A 16169-nucleotide genomic window follows, 5' to 3' on the forward strand; every position below is an offset into this window, starting at 1 on the left:
AGGCCAAGGTGGCTCCTGCAATATCTGATGGTGTTTTTATTCTCCACTGTGGTGGTTTGAATAAGAATGGCTCCCATGAGCTCACACACTTGAACTCTTGGTTTCTGGTTAATGGAGTGTAGGGAGAATTAGCAAGTGTGACTTTACTGGAGGAGATTAGTCACCGTGGGTGGGCTTTGAGGTTCAGAAGCCCAGGCCACACCTGGCTTCACTCTCTTAGTCAGGATGTAAGCTCTCAGCTACTGTTCCAGCTCCATGCCTGCCTCCCTGCTCCCAGCCATGGGGACTGTGGACTGGCCCTCTAAAACTGTGAGCAAGCCTCCGATGAAGTATTTTCTCTTATAAGTTGCCTTGGTCATGGTGTCTCTTGACAGCAATAAAGCAGTGACTAAACATCATCAATCCTTTGCAGGCAGCCTGCTGTGTTTTGTTTTTCTCTTAGTCTCTCAAACAAAACGTTAAGCTTTTCTTTGTCCAGAATGATCTGGAACTTCTGAGTTCTCTTCTAGAGTTCTGCTGTGGCGAGGGCCTTTTAAATCTCTCGTTCATTTTCCTGAACACTTGCCCGTGTTTTAAAAACTTGGATCTTTCAATTGGGGAAATTTCCACCTTGAACAATCCCTGCGATACTGTCCTCCGATCTCTTTCTTTGCAAACCTGACAGCAATCAAATTCCCTGGTTTTCAATTTCTGTTCTATCCATTCTTATGCCAGGGGTGGGGGTGGGGTATATTTTCTAAAACTTTATTTGCGATCTCACTTTCAGAAGTTCTGTTTGGTTCTTTAATGCTTTTTTTTTTTTGTAGACTTCTATTCTTGTTTTAAGAAATGTTTATCTCACCTCTTAACTCTCTAAAAATATCTATCGCAGGTTTTTTTTTTCTTTCATTAGATTTTATTTCGTGGCTTCTTTTTTTACTTTTAACCCCCTCTTTGGTTGCCTTGGGTTTTTGTTTTATTTCTGTGATGGCGATGTTGTTGAGGCAGGGGATTGCTGTACAGCATTGGTTGGCTTGTACATCACTGCAAGCCTCCTGCTTTATCCTCTCAAGGGCTGGGATGACAGAAATGCACCACCGTGCCTGGCTCATGCTTTGGTTTTTATTTCAAACATTCCTCAAATTCCCAACACTCCTTGGCTTACTAAATGTGCAGCGTCTAATGTGGCTGTGGTGTTGGACACCTGGGATCCCAGCACTCAGAAAGCGCAGATAGGAGGGTCACAAGTTCAAGACCAGCCTGAGCTGTATAACTAGAGCAAGATAGTCAGAGAACGGGCAGATCTTCATGAGCTGTGAATCTGACTGCCTTCTAGAAGCTTAGCAAAGGCGGAGCAGGAGGTGCCTGCCTTTCATGGACGGAACTCTTACAGCCTCAGGCTGCATCATTTCCCCTCCTGTTTGGATCCTGAGAGTAGGAATCCTATCCAGCTCTGTAGATGATTCTCCACCAAGGGCATGCTGAAGTCTGGTCTAGTAGGCCAGCTGCAGAAACTACAACAGTCCTTTCAGCCCTACCTGCTCCATCTCCCACAGCCTACCCTCTGGAGTCCCAAGCATCTCTAAGTTCTGAACCGTTCAGGGTTCTTCAGAGCAGCTAGTATTTATCCTTCTGGGTTTATGTCTTTGATAAAGTCCTCCTTCTGAAGGAGCTCTCCGGAAGGATGAACTAAATGCTTTTTAGTCAAGAGGCTTCCTATTTTCCACACAAAATCACATGCTTATAATGTAATGTTTTAATTATTTGTGTGTATGCGCATGCATGCACATACTCATATTTAGTGTGCATGTATGGATTGGTGTGTGTGCACATGCAGATACGGTTGGGGTCCAGCTTCTTCTCAGTTACTCTCCACCTTATTTTTTGAGTCAGGGTCTCTAGTTGAGCCTAGAGCTCATGGATTCAGCCAGTGAATCCCAGGGACCCTCCTGTCTCCACTTCCCTAGTGCTGGCATTAGAAGCACAGGCATTTTACAGGTATGCTGAGGATCCAAACACTTTGCAACCCAAGCCATCTCCCCAGCATCAAATCAAGTGCAGTGCACGTGTGCACACGGGTCCCAGAGCCAGCGATTCCCCAGCCAGCACATTAGCATCAGCTGGGAACATGTCAAAAGTCCCAATCCTGATTCCCACTGTAGACCTCCTGAGCCAGACACTGAGAGGACAGCTGAGTGACCTGTTCGAGCAGGGCCTTCAGATAGAGCTCATGGCAGCCAGAGTGTGACAGCCACCGCCACCGGTGATCCTAAACACTCCAGAAACATCGCCTTGCTCCCAACCTCAGCTCTTCAAATCGAAACCCAACAAGGGGCCCCACGGAGCAAAGGGGCTGTTTTGGGGTAGCCAGTTCCGTTATGTGGAATTCAGATGTTCTTTCTTTTACCACAGAACAGATGCCAGGAACACAGTTAACCCAGGCATGGTGAGAAAAGAAAAGAGAGTAGGGAGGGACCAGGAAAAGAACGGTACCAGAGATCCGTGCCTCTCCCTCACCTTCTAACACCCCACAGGTTGGGAAAGGAGCCTCCAACACACATAGTTTGGAGCCTCGCAAAGAAACTACTCGTTTCTTCCCTTGACATAGTCCTCTGCCCTTTCAGGAGCTTCTGCAGCCTCAAGCCCCTCCCCTGTCCCTCCTGGTCTTGCTCTAGCTCTCTCCCCCTACCCCATCCGCTTGTGTGACTTTTCCTCCTTCTTCTCCACCCCCTTGGCGATGGTCTTTGTATGAGTTCCCTTGGAACAGTTCTCACCGCTGGGCTGGCAGAGGGCGCTCCTGAGGCCCCTCTGCTCCAGAGTTAATGTCCCTCTCTCCACCTCCCCCCAGGTACGTCTTCACTGTCATTTACACCTTCGAGGCTCTGATAAAGATACTGGCAAGAGGGTTCTGTCTAAATGAGTTTACTTATCTTCGAGATCCCTGGAACTGGCTGGACTTCAGTGTCATTACCCTGGCGTGAGTAGTTCTTTTGGCTAGTCTGTGTGTTCCTGTAGGCTTTGGGGTGTAGAATTTGGGGTCGGCGGGGTTCGTGCTCATAACCTGGACTACCTCCTCATGTCAACCCAGCTTCCTCTGGTGGAGTTCTTATGGCCTGGGTGTCAGAATACACAGGTGGACTTGTCCTATGCCCATGGGGACAAGCCAAAGACTCAGTTCTGTGCTAATGACTAGCCAACGCAGATCAGAAGAGGCTCAGCACCCCCCTTCCCCACCATGTCCAAGGAGGCAGGTTCACCAAACCTGTGTGTTTGAAACCCAACTTTTTGCCTCTTGAAATGGTTCTTTCTGAGCAAGATTGTGGCTAGTTTAATGGGCACCCGTGTCAATCTGTAGTCGGTCACGCTGATGGAATGTCGTGTCTGTCCTGGGTCTCCCAAGGCTCCTCCCCCATAACCCCTGTTGTGTGTGCTGCATGCACCCTGGAGCCCTTTCCCTGAGGAAATGCCTTCCGGTTCTACAGGTATGTGGGGACAGCGATAGACCTCAGAGGAATCTCAGGCCTGCGGACATTCCGAGTTCTCAGAGCCCTGAAAACTGTGTCTGTGATCCCAGGTGAGTGGCTTTAACCAGCTCGTGTGCGACAACAGAACAACTGTTCTTTGATACGAGCACATGACATACACACGCAAGAGCACACACACACACATGTTCCAGGACAGAGACTCACACAGACACACACACACACACACACACACGTTCCAGGACAGAGACTCACACAGACACACACAGATACACACATAGACATGTTCCAGGACAGGGACTCACACAGACACACACAGAGACACACATAGACATGTTCCAGGACAGGGACTCACACACACACACACACAGACAGACATGTTCCAGGACAGGGACTCACACACACACACACACAGACACACACACACACAGACAGACATGTTCCAGGACAGGGACTCACACACACACACACACACACACAGACATGTTCCAGGACAGGGACTCACACAGACACACACAGATACACACAGAGACATGTTCCAGGACAGGGACTCACACACACACACACACACACACACACACACACACACAGACATGTTCCAGGACAGGGACTCTCTCTCTCTCTCTCTCTCTCTCTCTCTCTCTCTCTCTCTCTCTCTCTCTCTCTCTCTCTCACACACACACACACACACACACACACACATACACACACACACATTCCAGGGACTCTTGACTGTTAGCCTATTTAACTAAGAAAATGAGACTTTAAGCATAGAAGAAACATAGGTAAGGGTTGATCCCGAGTGAGAGGCAAAGGAAGGTCGGTTCCTCGATGCTGTGAGTTTATCTTCAGTTGTCACACAATCTGCCACACGTGACGTATATGCATCACTCAGCTCCCGGTACAGGGTCTCACATGTGTGCTGCCAAGACAATTACCTTCCCACCAAAGGCTGGATCCTAGACTGCAACCAGGGTCAGACACTTTCTGTTGTCTGTGACACTGAGCATCCTCTCTCCAAGAATATAATTTCTATTAACAAATCTTATCCCTCCTTAAAGGGAGGAGCTTTGAAGCTAGCTATAGTTGGCCCTGATCTCCTCAGATCTTCCAGTGAAAGTATGAAAACCTCATGGCTGGAACAGAGACAGGAATACAGCTAGGACTCAATATAAATTTCCCAATGCTGCAGATAAAACGCCAGGGTCTTGTGCACAGTAGGCAAGTGCTTGACCACTGTGCTCTGCACCCTAACAGGGGGTTTTAGTTGAATCATGAGTGTCAATCATTGCCTTGAGATGATAAAAATATGCGTTGCCTGGGCCTTGGCTGATTGGTTTTATAATGAGGACGACAGGCCCCTCCCACTTGCCTCTGTGGGCAAATGCAGGATGCAGATGAGAAACTGGGCCTGAAACTGCCTGGAGTATGTGAGGGCATCACACCTGTGTGTAGTCGGTGTTCACCTGTGCTCAGGGTGGCGCTTCACCGTGTGGGAGCATGTATGCTATCTTCCCACAGGGCTGAAGGTCATCGTGGGAGCCCTGATCCACTCAGTGAGGAAACTGGCCGACGTGACCATCCTCACAGTCTTCTGCTTGAGTGTCTTTGCCTTGGTGGGCCTGCAGCTCTTCAAGGGGAACCTTAAGAATAAATGCATCAGGAACGGCACAGATCCCCACAAGACTGACAATCTGTCATCTGAGAGGGCAGGTGAGTGGACATTCTGCTGCAGTGACCATCACAGGAACCCTGGGACGGTGTGGCCGTGGGGACACGGTGCAAACCAGCATGTTCCTGTAGCTGTCTTGGCAGGGGAAAGCTTAACAGGCTCTAAACAAGCAAGACTTTCTGGCTCTGTGCAGCTTCCAAGGGGCTCAGAAGGGTGTGTGGTTCCCCGAGTGTCCTCTGAAGGCTTGTAGGCCAAGGAGCTGACCTCACTTAGACAGAAGGCAGGAAGTGTCCTCTTGGCCACCCAAGGCCTGGTGGGGGCCTTCAGAACACACCATGAGGCTTCATTTCTTCCTTTCCTTAGAAGACTTCTTCATCAAGCCTGGAACTACGGATCCCTTGTTATGTGGCAATGGGTCTGACGCTGGGTGAGTATGCGTCCCGCAACGTCACCGATGTCCAACATCTTGTCTCCATAGCATCCTCTGAGCAGAGACGGTAGAATCTCAAAGAACCCATATGAATGAATACCATAGACGTGGCCATCTTAAAACTCAGACAGAGAGGGAGCTGCGAGCATGGTCAGTGGGTAAAGCACTTGCTGTGCAAGGCGAGGGCCCCACTGAGAATCCCCGGCGCCCACATGGGAAGTTGGGCACATCCGTGCAGACTGTGGCCACAGCACTGCGGGGCCTTGGGGCAGAGAGCTGGGGACTGGCAGAGCTCTCGAGCTTGTTAGACAACCATTTTAACTCAGCCGATGAGCATCAAGTTTAGTGAGCGATGGTCTCAAAAAATAAAGTGGAGAGCAACTGAGACAGCCACTTCATGTTGACCCTTGCCCTTCTCATACATGACCCCACACAACATACGAACACACATACACACTCACACACTCTCTCACAGCCTGTGTTAGTCGGGTTCCGATAGGTAATAAATGACCCAGGATTTGATGACTTACCCCAACAACCATTTAGGTTGCGGCTCAGCGCTTCAGCACTCGAGCGTGGACCACCTGGACTTTAGGGTCCTCGCACATCTGCAAGCAGCAGATGAATTGGCTGCAAGGCGTCTGTGTGCTCTGTTATGCTTTATCCCCAGCAGTCTGGCCTGAGCTGTCTCCGTGCAGACTTGGGATTCCAAGGGGAACAGTAAAGTGCAGAAATCTCTTGACTTCACAAAGTGGCATTCTCTCTGTGTCCCCTTCACCGAAGGAAGTCACAAGTCTGAGGGCTGGTGTAACAGATGTCACCTCCCAGTGAAAAGAATGGCGGGGTCATATCTCAAAGGATTGTGGGTGCCGAAAGGGAGGGAGGCCAAGCGGTCAGCTCCCAGGAGAAACACATGTGTTTGCATTAAGGCTGGAGCACCACAGTTCACTCCTTTCTCTTGTTTGCTATTTTCTTTTTTTGTAACGGGAAGAAATACACATACAACATTTTTGCAATTTCAAATTCTCACAGAGGTCAGGCACATAACAACAAATGAGTAGTGAAGGCCAGGAGGGAACCATGGCAACTGAGAATCCATGCCCCACCAGAGGGGCAGACAGCGCTCGCCCAGCCGTTGGTTGTCATGTGAAAATGGGCACCCTCTGCTTCTAGCTCTGCTAGCGTGACAGAGGGGGATGGGAAATTTCGGTTTTTATGTGTTAACCCCTAGTCAGAAATTTGGTTACAAGTTCCCCCAAAATATCTACCTGTCATGTTGGCCAGGCAGAATATCCCTGCAGGCTGAATCTGGGGTATAGCTCAGTTGCGTTTTGTCTCTTTGGTGTGTGCATAAAGATGTTGTGCTGTAGAAATATATGTTGTATCGGAAGCTCCATCGGCTGGATAAACACAGTGGATAATCTTGTAAGGCCAGATAGAAAGTCAGGGAGGACTTCCTGGAGGCAGTGGTTGAGGCTGATGTTGAAGGACAGGCCTGATACTTCACAGACTGGAGAACAGTGGTGCTTGGGTGGAGGTGACTCCATGTGGAAGGCAGACTTCCTCGCTGCCTCCTGCTTTGGCTGCTGGGGTGAAGAAAGAGAAGGAGAGGTTCAGGTGACAGAAAGGCTCATCCTTCCCTCTTACACAGTCGAGTGCCTGAAATATACTCAATATAGGCTCGGGCTCCCCGAGTGCCCATGCGAAGACAAAGGGATCCACACAGGCACAGCGGCCGCTTTCCCATTGCTGGGGCCAAGTACCTGTGAAGAATCACACGCGGGATGGCTTAGTCAGGCTCACAGTGTGAGGGTCCAGTCCAACTGAGGAAGGCGCAGAGCCAGGAGCATGGAGCTGCACCTACTCTGGGCAGAGACAGATAAACGCTTGTGTCCAGCTCCTTTTATCCAGCCGGGGGCCCCAACCTGTGCGACGGTGCCGCCCACTCTTAGGGTGAGTCTCCCCACTTTAGCTAAGCAAACCTGGAAACCTCTTCAGACAAGCTGAGAGGTTTGTCTCCTGAGTAATTCTAGATTCTATTGAGGTGGCATTTAATATTAACCATCATGGCAAGACAGCCGTAACCATCGCTAAGAACTGACTAGAAGAGCAAGCTTAGACATGGCCGAGGGGTACAGACAGACAGACAGACAGACAGGAGGACCTGGTCAGTGCCAGCCCTCCTAACCTCTTCATTCCCAGAGGAATTTGAGTCTTTGGCTCCGAAAGAAGTGTGTCACAGACATTGATTGTGGCTTCCCTTCTGTTTAAATCAAAGTCTTGTGTTCGCCCCACTTAGATGATGGCACTTCTAAAGCCCGTGGCTGCAGAGCAACCCCAGCTCTCCACGGTAAAGCTCTGCCTTCACCTCTGCCCCATCTTAAGTACTGCAGAGGCAGACTTCCCATCAGGCAGATGCAGCCCAACAGTGGAGGAATGGACCCAGCTTGAGTAGGAAGAGGCAGCTCAGGCAGTAATGCAGTGAGGTCTGAGGGGGTCTGCACAAAGACTGGGGTGGGGCTGGCTCAAGGACAAACTGGGGCTGAGGTCTAGGGTCTCGAGATGGAGAGAGAGCACAAAAAACACCTGGCGACCTTTACTTTCTTTCTTTCTTTCTTTCTTTCTTTTTTTTTTTTCATATAGCCCTTCCTTTGGGTAGTTTCCAAGGTGAACAGCATCAGGAATTGTGTGTGTGTGCGCCTATGTATGTAGGTATATGTGTGTATGTGTGTGTGTATGTGTGTGTGTGTGTGTGTGTGCATGTGTGTGTGTGTGAGAAGGGGGAAGGGAGGGAGAGGAGGAGAGGGGGAGAAATCAGGAATTGTGTGTGTGCCTATGTTTATAGGTGTGGGGGGAAGGGAGGGGGAGAGAAGGGGAGAGAAGGAAAGGGGGAGAGGGGGAGAGGGGGAGGGATCAGGAATTGTGTGTGTGTGTGTGTATGTTTATAGGGGTGTGTGAGAGAGAGGAGAGGGGGCGAGGGGGAGGGAGAGAGATTTGGCTAGCTGACTGGTCAGCAAGGCATCCTCCTGTCTCAGCAGCTGGCCTTCCCAGCACTGCAATTTCAGGAATGTACAAACACAGACAGCTTTTCCCGGTGCCAGGGGGTCTTCAGGCAGCCATCAGGTCCTTTGCCACCTTGTGGCTAGCCCCCACAGCAGGAATTTACATTTGCTTTTTATGTGTAGTGTTTGGTGCACTGAGGAAGGTGTGAGGGGCTGTGGCTGTGCGGGCTGGTGGGAGGAGCGGCAGGAGTGGACTCTGTGGGAGACAGAAACACATGAGTCCTCAGAGCCAATGAAGAACTTACCAGAAAGAAAACCAAAAGGCTTCCTTCAAACTTGGGAGTTGGGGGATTTGTAAGTCTCCAGTCCTAGTGGAGATAAAAGTGGAATTAATTATAATTAATTAATACCCCACCCCCAACTCATCCAACAGATGTTGCTGCCCTGCCCCTCCCCACAGCCAGGAGGGAACGAAGCAGGCTCAGTGCTTGGCTCCCTGTTGATTATATACCTCCATCTAAAACTGTTTAATTTTTTAAAGTAATTTTTATACAATATATTTAAATCATATCCCCAAATCTGCTCATGTATATACATATATGCATACATATACACATATACATATTCTCTCAAAACAAAAAACAAAACCACCATCAAAACCCTAATAAGACAAAAGTAACAAAACACAAAGCGCATAAAGAATGTGTAAGACCACCCAAAAACCAAGGGCGCCCCAGCACCCCGTGCCTCGGAAGGCGACATCCATATCACTCGAGAGAAATGGTCTTGATGCAATAGCAAGAGGATTTTTATTCCAGAGCTCTGGGCTCCACAGTTGTACACCACTCAGGGCTAGAGGACTGTGGACCCTGAGCAACTCAAGACAGGGGTATTTAAAGGAGAAAATCACAAGGCAAGGGGTGGAGGACAATCATGCAGGGGCCGGGAAGCACAGAATGAACAAGTCAGGCAATAGTCTATACCTTAAGGAAGGTTAAAGATTATCTGGAGCAAACGTCCTTGGGGCATTGTAGAGTTAAACGTTGGGCCAGTCATCAGATGAGCTAGCTCCTGGGACAGGGTCAGCTATCTCTTGAGACCAAAGGTCTCAAGCTGAGGGCGGAAAGGCAAGTTACTCAGTGACTCAGTGCGAAGCTAATTGCTGGAGTCTAAAAATATTGAGTTGGGGGGTAATGGCGTTAGCAGTTTACAGAAGCAAGATAAACAGATAATTAGCTCATTTCCAGTTACCTTAGGGGGTCAGGATCACTTATTCAAGGCCTTTTTGCCTAGCTCTTAACAAAGAGCAGGCTCTGGAATGTGACCTTTTTACCTAGTTTCTTTCTAACAAAGAGCACAAAGAGCAGGCACTGGAATATGAAGTGTTTGGGGCTCCTTAGAAGGCTGGCCTTAGAGCTTCTTTGGAGCGAGATAGCATTTTAAACTTCTGACTTCTTGGGGTCATTAGAGACTTAGGCTGTATTTTCTATCTTTTCAAATGAGTCCCCCCTCGTGTCGACCAACCACCCCTAGGCACCCCAGACTGCGGCTGATACACCCAGGGCATGCCTCCATCTTAATGACCACGCAGAGTTCTCTGGGTTCGGGCAGCTGATTTCTCTCCGAACCCTACGCCCTCACTTTAAGTAAGAACTGTTGAGATGATGCATTACATTGTCCCTGAAGCCCTTGGGACAGAGAGAGCCGTAGAGCAAGCGCTTGGCAAGTAGGAGGTGATGCTGCCATTGTTATGTAATCTGTCACTGAACTTGGCTCACATAAGTCCTCCTCGATGGCTGACTCTGGAGATGGCGACAGGAAGCTCGGGTTTAGTCTGTTTTGTGGCCACTGGCTTTCCTTTCCCTGGAGTAAGTCGACAAGGAGCTTGACACCACATCGGATGGAGTTGAGTCAAGGCTGCCGCCGTGACTCCCCTAGATAGGCAAAATGAACAGAAGCATTAGCACCCTCACGTTATAGATGAGGGAAACTGATTCCCACACTAAATGTTCAACTAATAGGCTGAAGGCTGATTTCTAAACTCAGATCTTTGACTTCACACCCGCCATGTTCTTACTGCCCCAAACTACCTTGTTCCCAGTCAGCAAGGTCGTGCCATGGTGGCCTTGTCCCCTGTCAGCAAGGCTGCTCCATGATGTCCTTCTCTCCTCTTACAGTCACTGCCCTGATAATTATGTCTGCCTGAAAACTTCCGACAACCCGGATTTTAACTACACCAGCTTTGATTCCTTCGCGTGGGCGTTCCTCTCGCTGTTCCGCCTCATGACGCAGGACTCCTGGGAGCGCCTGTACCAGCAGGTATCTTTGTTTTGCTTCTTTGAGACAGGACCTCACTGTAGTTTTGCTCATATGGAACCTGTGGTGACCCTCCTGCCTCCAGTCCTAAGTGCTGAGGTTAAGCCATGGGACACCATGCTTGGCCGTGCCAGTTGATTCCAATCTGCATGTCCTCACACGGTCACGACTGGAGACTGATGGGCCAGCTGCCTGGCTCTCTGCATCCTGGAAGTCTAACCGACCTTCAAGGGTCCACGTGTCCCCCACACAGCCCTCTTTCCCTCGAATCTGCAGACACTCCGGGCTTCTGGGAAGATGTACATGGTCTTTTTCGTGCTGGTCATCTTCCTCGGATCCTTCTACCTGGTCAATTTGATCTTGGCCGTGGTCACCATGGCGTATGAGGAGCAGAACCAAGCAACAATTGCAGAGATCGAAGCCAAGGAAAAAAAGTTCCAGGAAGCCCTTGAGGTGCTGCAGAAGGAACAGGAGGTGGGTAGAGCCAGCCGCCCAGGACCTTCTGGGACAGGAGTCTTCCTTAATGATCTTCCACAGGAGCGTGAACCATGTGAGGGGCTGTCTCAGGTTCCCAGCCCTGGGCTGGGAATTCGGCTGTCAGCAACATGCTTGCAGGGATGAAGAGCTGAGTTCGATTCCCAGAACCCACCTGGTCAAAAGTAGTCAGGTGCATGCTCGTGAGCCCAGTGCTGGAGTGGCAGAGTTGGGAGGATCACTGGGGTACAGTCTTGTTGGCAAGTTTGGGGCCAATGAGAGACCTTGCTAAAAAAATAAACTAGACAGGTCTTGGGGAGTGACTCCTGAGGTTGACCTCTCTTCTGTAAACATGCACACACACACACACACACACACACACACATACACGTGTGTGTGTTCCTACATGAACATGTACACACACCCTACACACAAAAGAATCTGAATGGGTGAGTTTTCTTCAAGCAATTTATTCAGGAGTCTTTAGGACACAAGGAAAATGATCAGACAACGGGTAGAACTAACCCACAAAGTGTTCTAGATGCTATCTGTTGCCTGATCCTGCTGGGGATCTCCAGCAGTGACCTACACCAGAGTTAGTTAGCCCTACTTAGAAGCAAGAGGACCAGCTGCTTGTGCTCCCACATCTGCCTCCTGAGCAGAAAGACAAAGGCTTTTTCTCCACAGTGCTGCATTGAGCATCACCTGTTAGACTTGCACAGTGGGTGAGGGCAAGCGCCCTGGCCTGTTAGACAGGGCCTAGGCAAGGCACCAGCTCCTACCACAAGGGCGGAAGGAGGGAGGTAACCTCCATTTCTGCCATGCCCAGTCCCACCACTGCTTGTATCCTAACCCTCGAGCTTCTTGGTCTCAGATCCCTCCTCTCTATGGCCGTGTTGTAGGGACACACAGACACCAAGGTCAGTGAGATCCTGTGGGCTGCAACTACCGCTCTCTCCTCAGGTGCTGGCGGCCCTGGGGATTGACACGACCTCACTCCATTCCCACGATGGATCGCCCTTAGCCCCCAAAAACGCCAACGAGAGAAGACCCAGGGTAAAATCACGGGTGTCAGAGGGCTCGACAGATGACAACAGATCACCCCAATCTGACCCTTACAACCAGCGCAGGATGGTAAGACACGCGGAGCTGCCTCGAAGGTTCACTCTGCTTAGCTGCTGCTGTGGCCCCAGGTGAAACAGAAAGAGCTTGGGATGGGGCGAGGAGGGGATTTGGTAACTCAGTCAGACACCCCTCCTCATCGGTGGCCTAAGCTAGGACAGCAGCACTCTTGGGGAGGGGGTTAATGATAAGGACCTTTCTTTGTGGAGGAGATCAATACTTAAGATTGGGAGATAAGGAAAGGGAAGCAGATTCTGGGCGACTCTTCAGGCTTCTGACTAGGAAACCTAGGTGAGCTGAGATTAAGATAAGAGCCTGTGTGTGTGTGTGTGTGTGTGTGTGTGTGTGTGTGTGTGTGTCTGTGTGTGTCTGTGTGTCTCTGTGTGTCTCTGTGTGTGTCTGTGTGTCTCTGTGTGTGTCTGTGTGTGTCTGTGTGTGTGTCTGTGTGTGTGTCTATGTGTGTGTGTGTCTGTGTGTGTCTGTGTGTCTGTGTGTGTCTGCGTGAGTCTGTGTGTCTGTGTATCTGTGTGTGTAAGGAAGGGGAGGCCCCTTTGAGACATGCTGACCTTGAGATCTCCTCAGCTAAGGGTCTGTCTGCTTCCCTTCTTTTGGATCTTCAGCTCTGTCCCTGGTGCTGAACACCTCACTCCTTTCTTTTCTTTCTTTCTTTTTTTTTTTTAGAATATGTATTTTTTTATTTGATATATTTTTTATTTACATTTCAAATGATTTCCCCTTTCCTGGCTCCCCACTCCCCGAAAGTCCCATAAGCCCTCTTCCCTTCCCCTGTTCCCCCATCTACTCCTTCCCACTTCCCTGTCCTGGTATTCCCCGGAACTGCTGCACTGAGTCTTTCCAGAACCAGGGGCCACTCCTCCATTCTTCTTGGACATCATTTAATATGTGGATTATGTCTTGGGTATTCCAAGTTTCTAGGCTAATATCCAGCTTATCAGTGAGTGCATACCATGATTGATCTTTTGAGACTGGGTTACCTCACTAAGGATGATGTTCTCCAGCTCCATCCATTTGTTTAAGAATTTCATGAATTCATTGTTTCTAATGGCTGAATAGTACCCCATTGTGTAAATATACCACATTTTTTGTATCTATTCCTCTGTTGAGGGACACCTGGGTTCTTTCCAGCTTTTGGCTACTACAAATAGGGCTGCTGTGAACATAGTGGAGCATGTGTCCTTATTACCTGCTGGGGAATCCTCTGGGTATATGCCCAGGAGTGGTAAAAGCTCAAAGCACACATTGCACCTCACTGCTTTCTTACCTCTTGCTTCTGACTCTACAGCTCAGAGCTGTCACCTGCAGTTGACACAGAAGGACCTCAGGGCCTTTCTCTGACACAGCCTAGCCTGGGAATGACTTTCTTACTTCACATTACAGTCTGCCCCTCAGTGGTTAACATTAATATCCCGATCTAACTTTTCTCGCCAACTTTCTTCCTCTTAATTCTCCACCGCCTGGAAAACCCCACATACTGAATAGCTCCTCCTTGTAGGCCTCTACCTTCTTCTCTGCTACTGGGATAAACACCACTGCCACACAAAAGATAGAGAGGGCAGGGTTCACGCCATCTTACAACTCCCAGGTCACAACCCATTATTGAGGGAAGTATGGCCAGGAACCCAAAACTACCACCTGGAGGCAGGAACTGAAGCAGAAACCATAAAGGAACCCTGCTTGTTGGCTTGTTCCCTGGCTTATGTTCAGCCCCACAGTGGACTCGGTCAGCCTACATCAATTAGCAATCAAGAAAATGCCCCCATAAGCATGCCCACAGGCCAGCCTGATAGAGCCAGTTCTTTAGCCTAGGTTTTCTCTTCCCAGGTGGGTCAAGTTGACCACCTAGATTAGCTATTACACCTTTTCCTGTGGGAGAACAATTCTCACACTAATCATATGGCGAGGGGATCAGACAGCCTTTGGAAGGTTACTCCCTACCTTTAACCTTCCTCTTAACTCTTTTTCCTGTCTCACTGAAGAATGCTGTCCTCTATTAAGAATCCCCTGATGTGCACAGGCATGGACACTCCCATGTCCACCATTGCCAGCCTAGTGTTGCACTCTAGCCTTGGGCACACACCCATGCTGGAGCACCTGTGTGCACCCGTGTCTTCTCCTCTGTGTCCCTTTGAAGCAGCACCTGGGATGCATGGGGCACAGCTCAATGCTTTCAAAGGGAACCTGGCTAGGACTCTGACAGTCACAGAGGAGGATAAGTCACAGTCACTTGGAAATGTCGATGACACTGAGTTGGGCTTTAATTTCCCCATTCAGTCAACCACCCAGATCAGCAACTGAATGTCCAAGACTTGTTTCTCTTCTCTCTCTCCATGTATGCTCTTCTGGTAAATAGATCTCTGGGAGTTTTCATATAAAGACCTTTTCAGACCCAAAGTGATGATGTAGAGGTTAGAGCTAAGACACAGGAGAGAGATCATTGTCCACCACTTGACAGATTAGTTCTGAAATCAACGCTGGCAAGGGGGTGCTGATGGTCAAACCCTGAACCTAAACATTCTACTTGGTTCCTTCCTTAGTTTGCTTGGAATCCAAATGCAAACAACTCTGTCTTCTTAGCTTTAAGATAGGCTTTCCAATTTCCTTTCCCCTACAGTATGGGAACAACTCATGCTCTGAGTGAGCGCTAGAGGTTTGGGGCATATACTCTAGTGTAACACTAGGCTGGCAATGGTGGTGACTGAACAGGGTTAGGCTCCAAGCCACCATGAAAAGAAACCTTAAGGGGCTTGAGAGATGGTCGAACTGGTCATGTGTTTGCCTCAAAAATATGAATTCAATTTCTAGTACCCACTTTGGGGAAAAAATAGAGCCAGGCATGATGGTACTATACAGTACTTATAACCCCAGTACTGAGGAAACAGAAACAGGAGGATGCTTAGGGCTTGCTGGACAGACAGACGTTTTGGTATTTGGTGAGCTCCAGGGCAATGATAGACCTTTTTTCAAAAGAAAAAAAATAGTGCTTGAGAAACAGCACCTGGAGCGGTCCTCTGACCTGTGCACACACACATGCACACACAGAGCCACATATGTGAGAGAGAGGAGGAGGAAGGGAGATACAGTGAGCTCAGTTTTATGACACAGGGAATTCTAACAGTAACATGCCTGACTTTCGTTGTTCAGTAAATAAAAAGAATTAAGAAAAATTAAGGGCACTATGACAAGAGTTTGGTAGGGAGCCATCGCTTAGATTTTTAGATTTAGAGAGGCCATTTCTGATCTGAGCATAGGACTGATGATTTGCTATGGCCAAGTCCTGAGAATTAGCTAACCCCATCCAGGAGCTCTGTGGGGGTGCAGCACCCGAGAATTACAGAACCAGAGCTTTTCCTCCGGATCGGAAAGCCCCACACAGTTTTCACTTGGTGGAAGCTTTTGATGGGAAATGTTTATCGATTTGGAGGAATGGCATTATTCTTCCAAGAAATTGGGCTGCAACTCTTCCTTCAATCTTCCTATTGTTGGCTGTTCAAAGCTGGCCTCAGGGGATCCTGCCAGCTCATTACACTATAGAGTGCTTGTCTCCTCCATTCCAACACAAACCCTCAAGCTCACGTAGATGGAATCCGGTGACTTGTACATCTTAATTTTCAGACAGCAAAGCACTTTCATTCATTCAAACACAGTGTCCCAAGCTCCAGTTTAGGCGTTTC

At 49.1% G+C, this 16169-nt stretch overlaps 1 protein-coding gene across 4 annotated transcripts in view; it reads left to right on the forward strand.

The window, feature by feature from the left end:
• Scn10a (sodium voltage-gated channel alpha subunit 10) overlaps positions 1-16169 on the forward strand; it is a 91307-nt gene that overhangs the window by 19466 nt on the left and 55672 nt on the right. For all 4 annotated transcript variants that reach the window (XM_052186980.1, XM_052186979.1, XM_052186981.1 and 1 more), the window contains exons 4-10: positions 2828-2956; positions 3462-3553; positions 4983-5174; positions 5497-5560; positions 10743-10884; positions 11158-11355; positions 12319-12489. In XM_052186980.1, coding sequence (XP_052042940.1) covers positions 2828-2956; positions 3462-3553; positions 4983-5174; positions 5497-5560; positions 10743-10884; positions 11158-11355; positions 12319-12489 — 988 coding nt within the window. The remainder of the gene's footprint in view (positions 1-2827; positions 2957-3461; positions 3554-4982; positions 5175-5496; positions 5561-10742; positions 10885-11157; positions 11356-12318; positions 12490-16169) is intronic.

This window comes from Apodemus sylvaticus, chromosome 7, assembly GCF_947179515.1.
Source record: "Apodemus sylvaticus chromosome 7, mApoSyl1.1, whole genome shotgun sequence".
NCBI classification, from domain to species: domain Eukaryota; kingdom Metazoa; phylum Chordata; class Mammalia; order Rodentia; family Muridae; genus Apodemus; species Apodemus sylvaticus.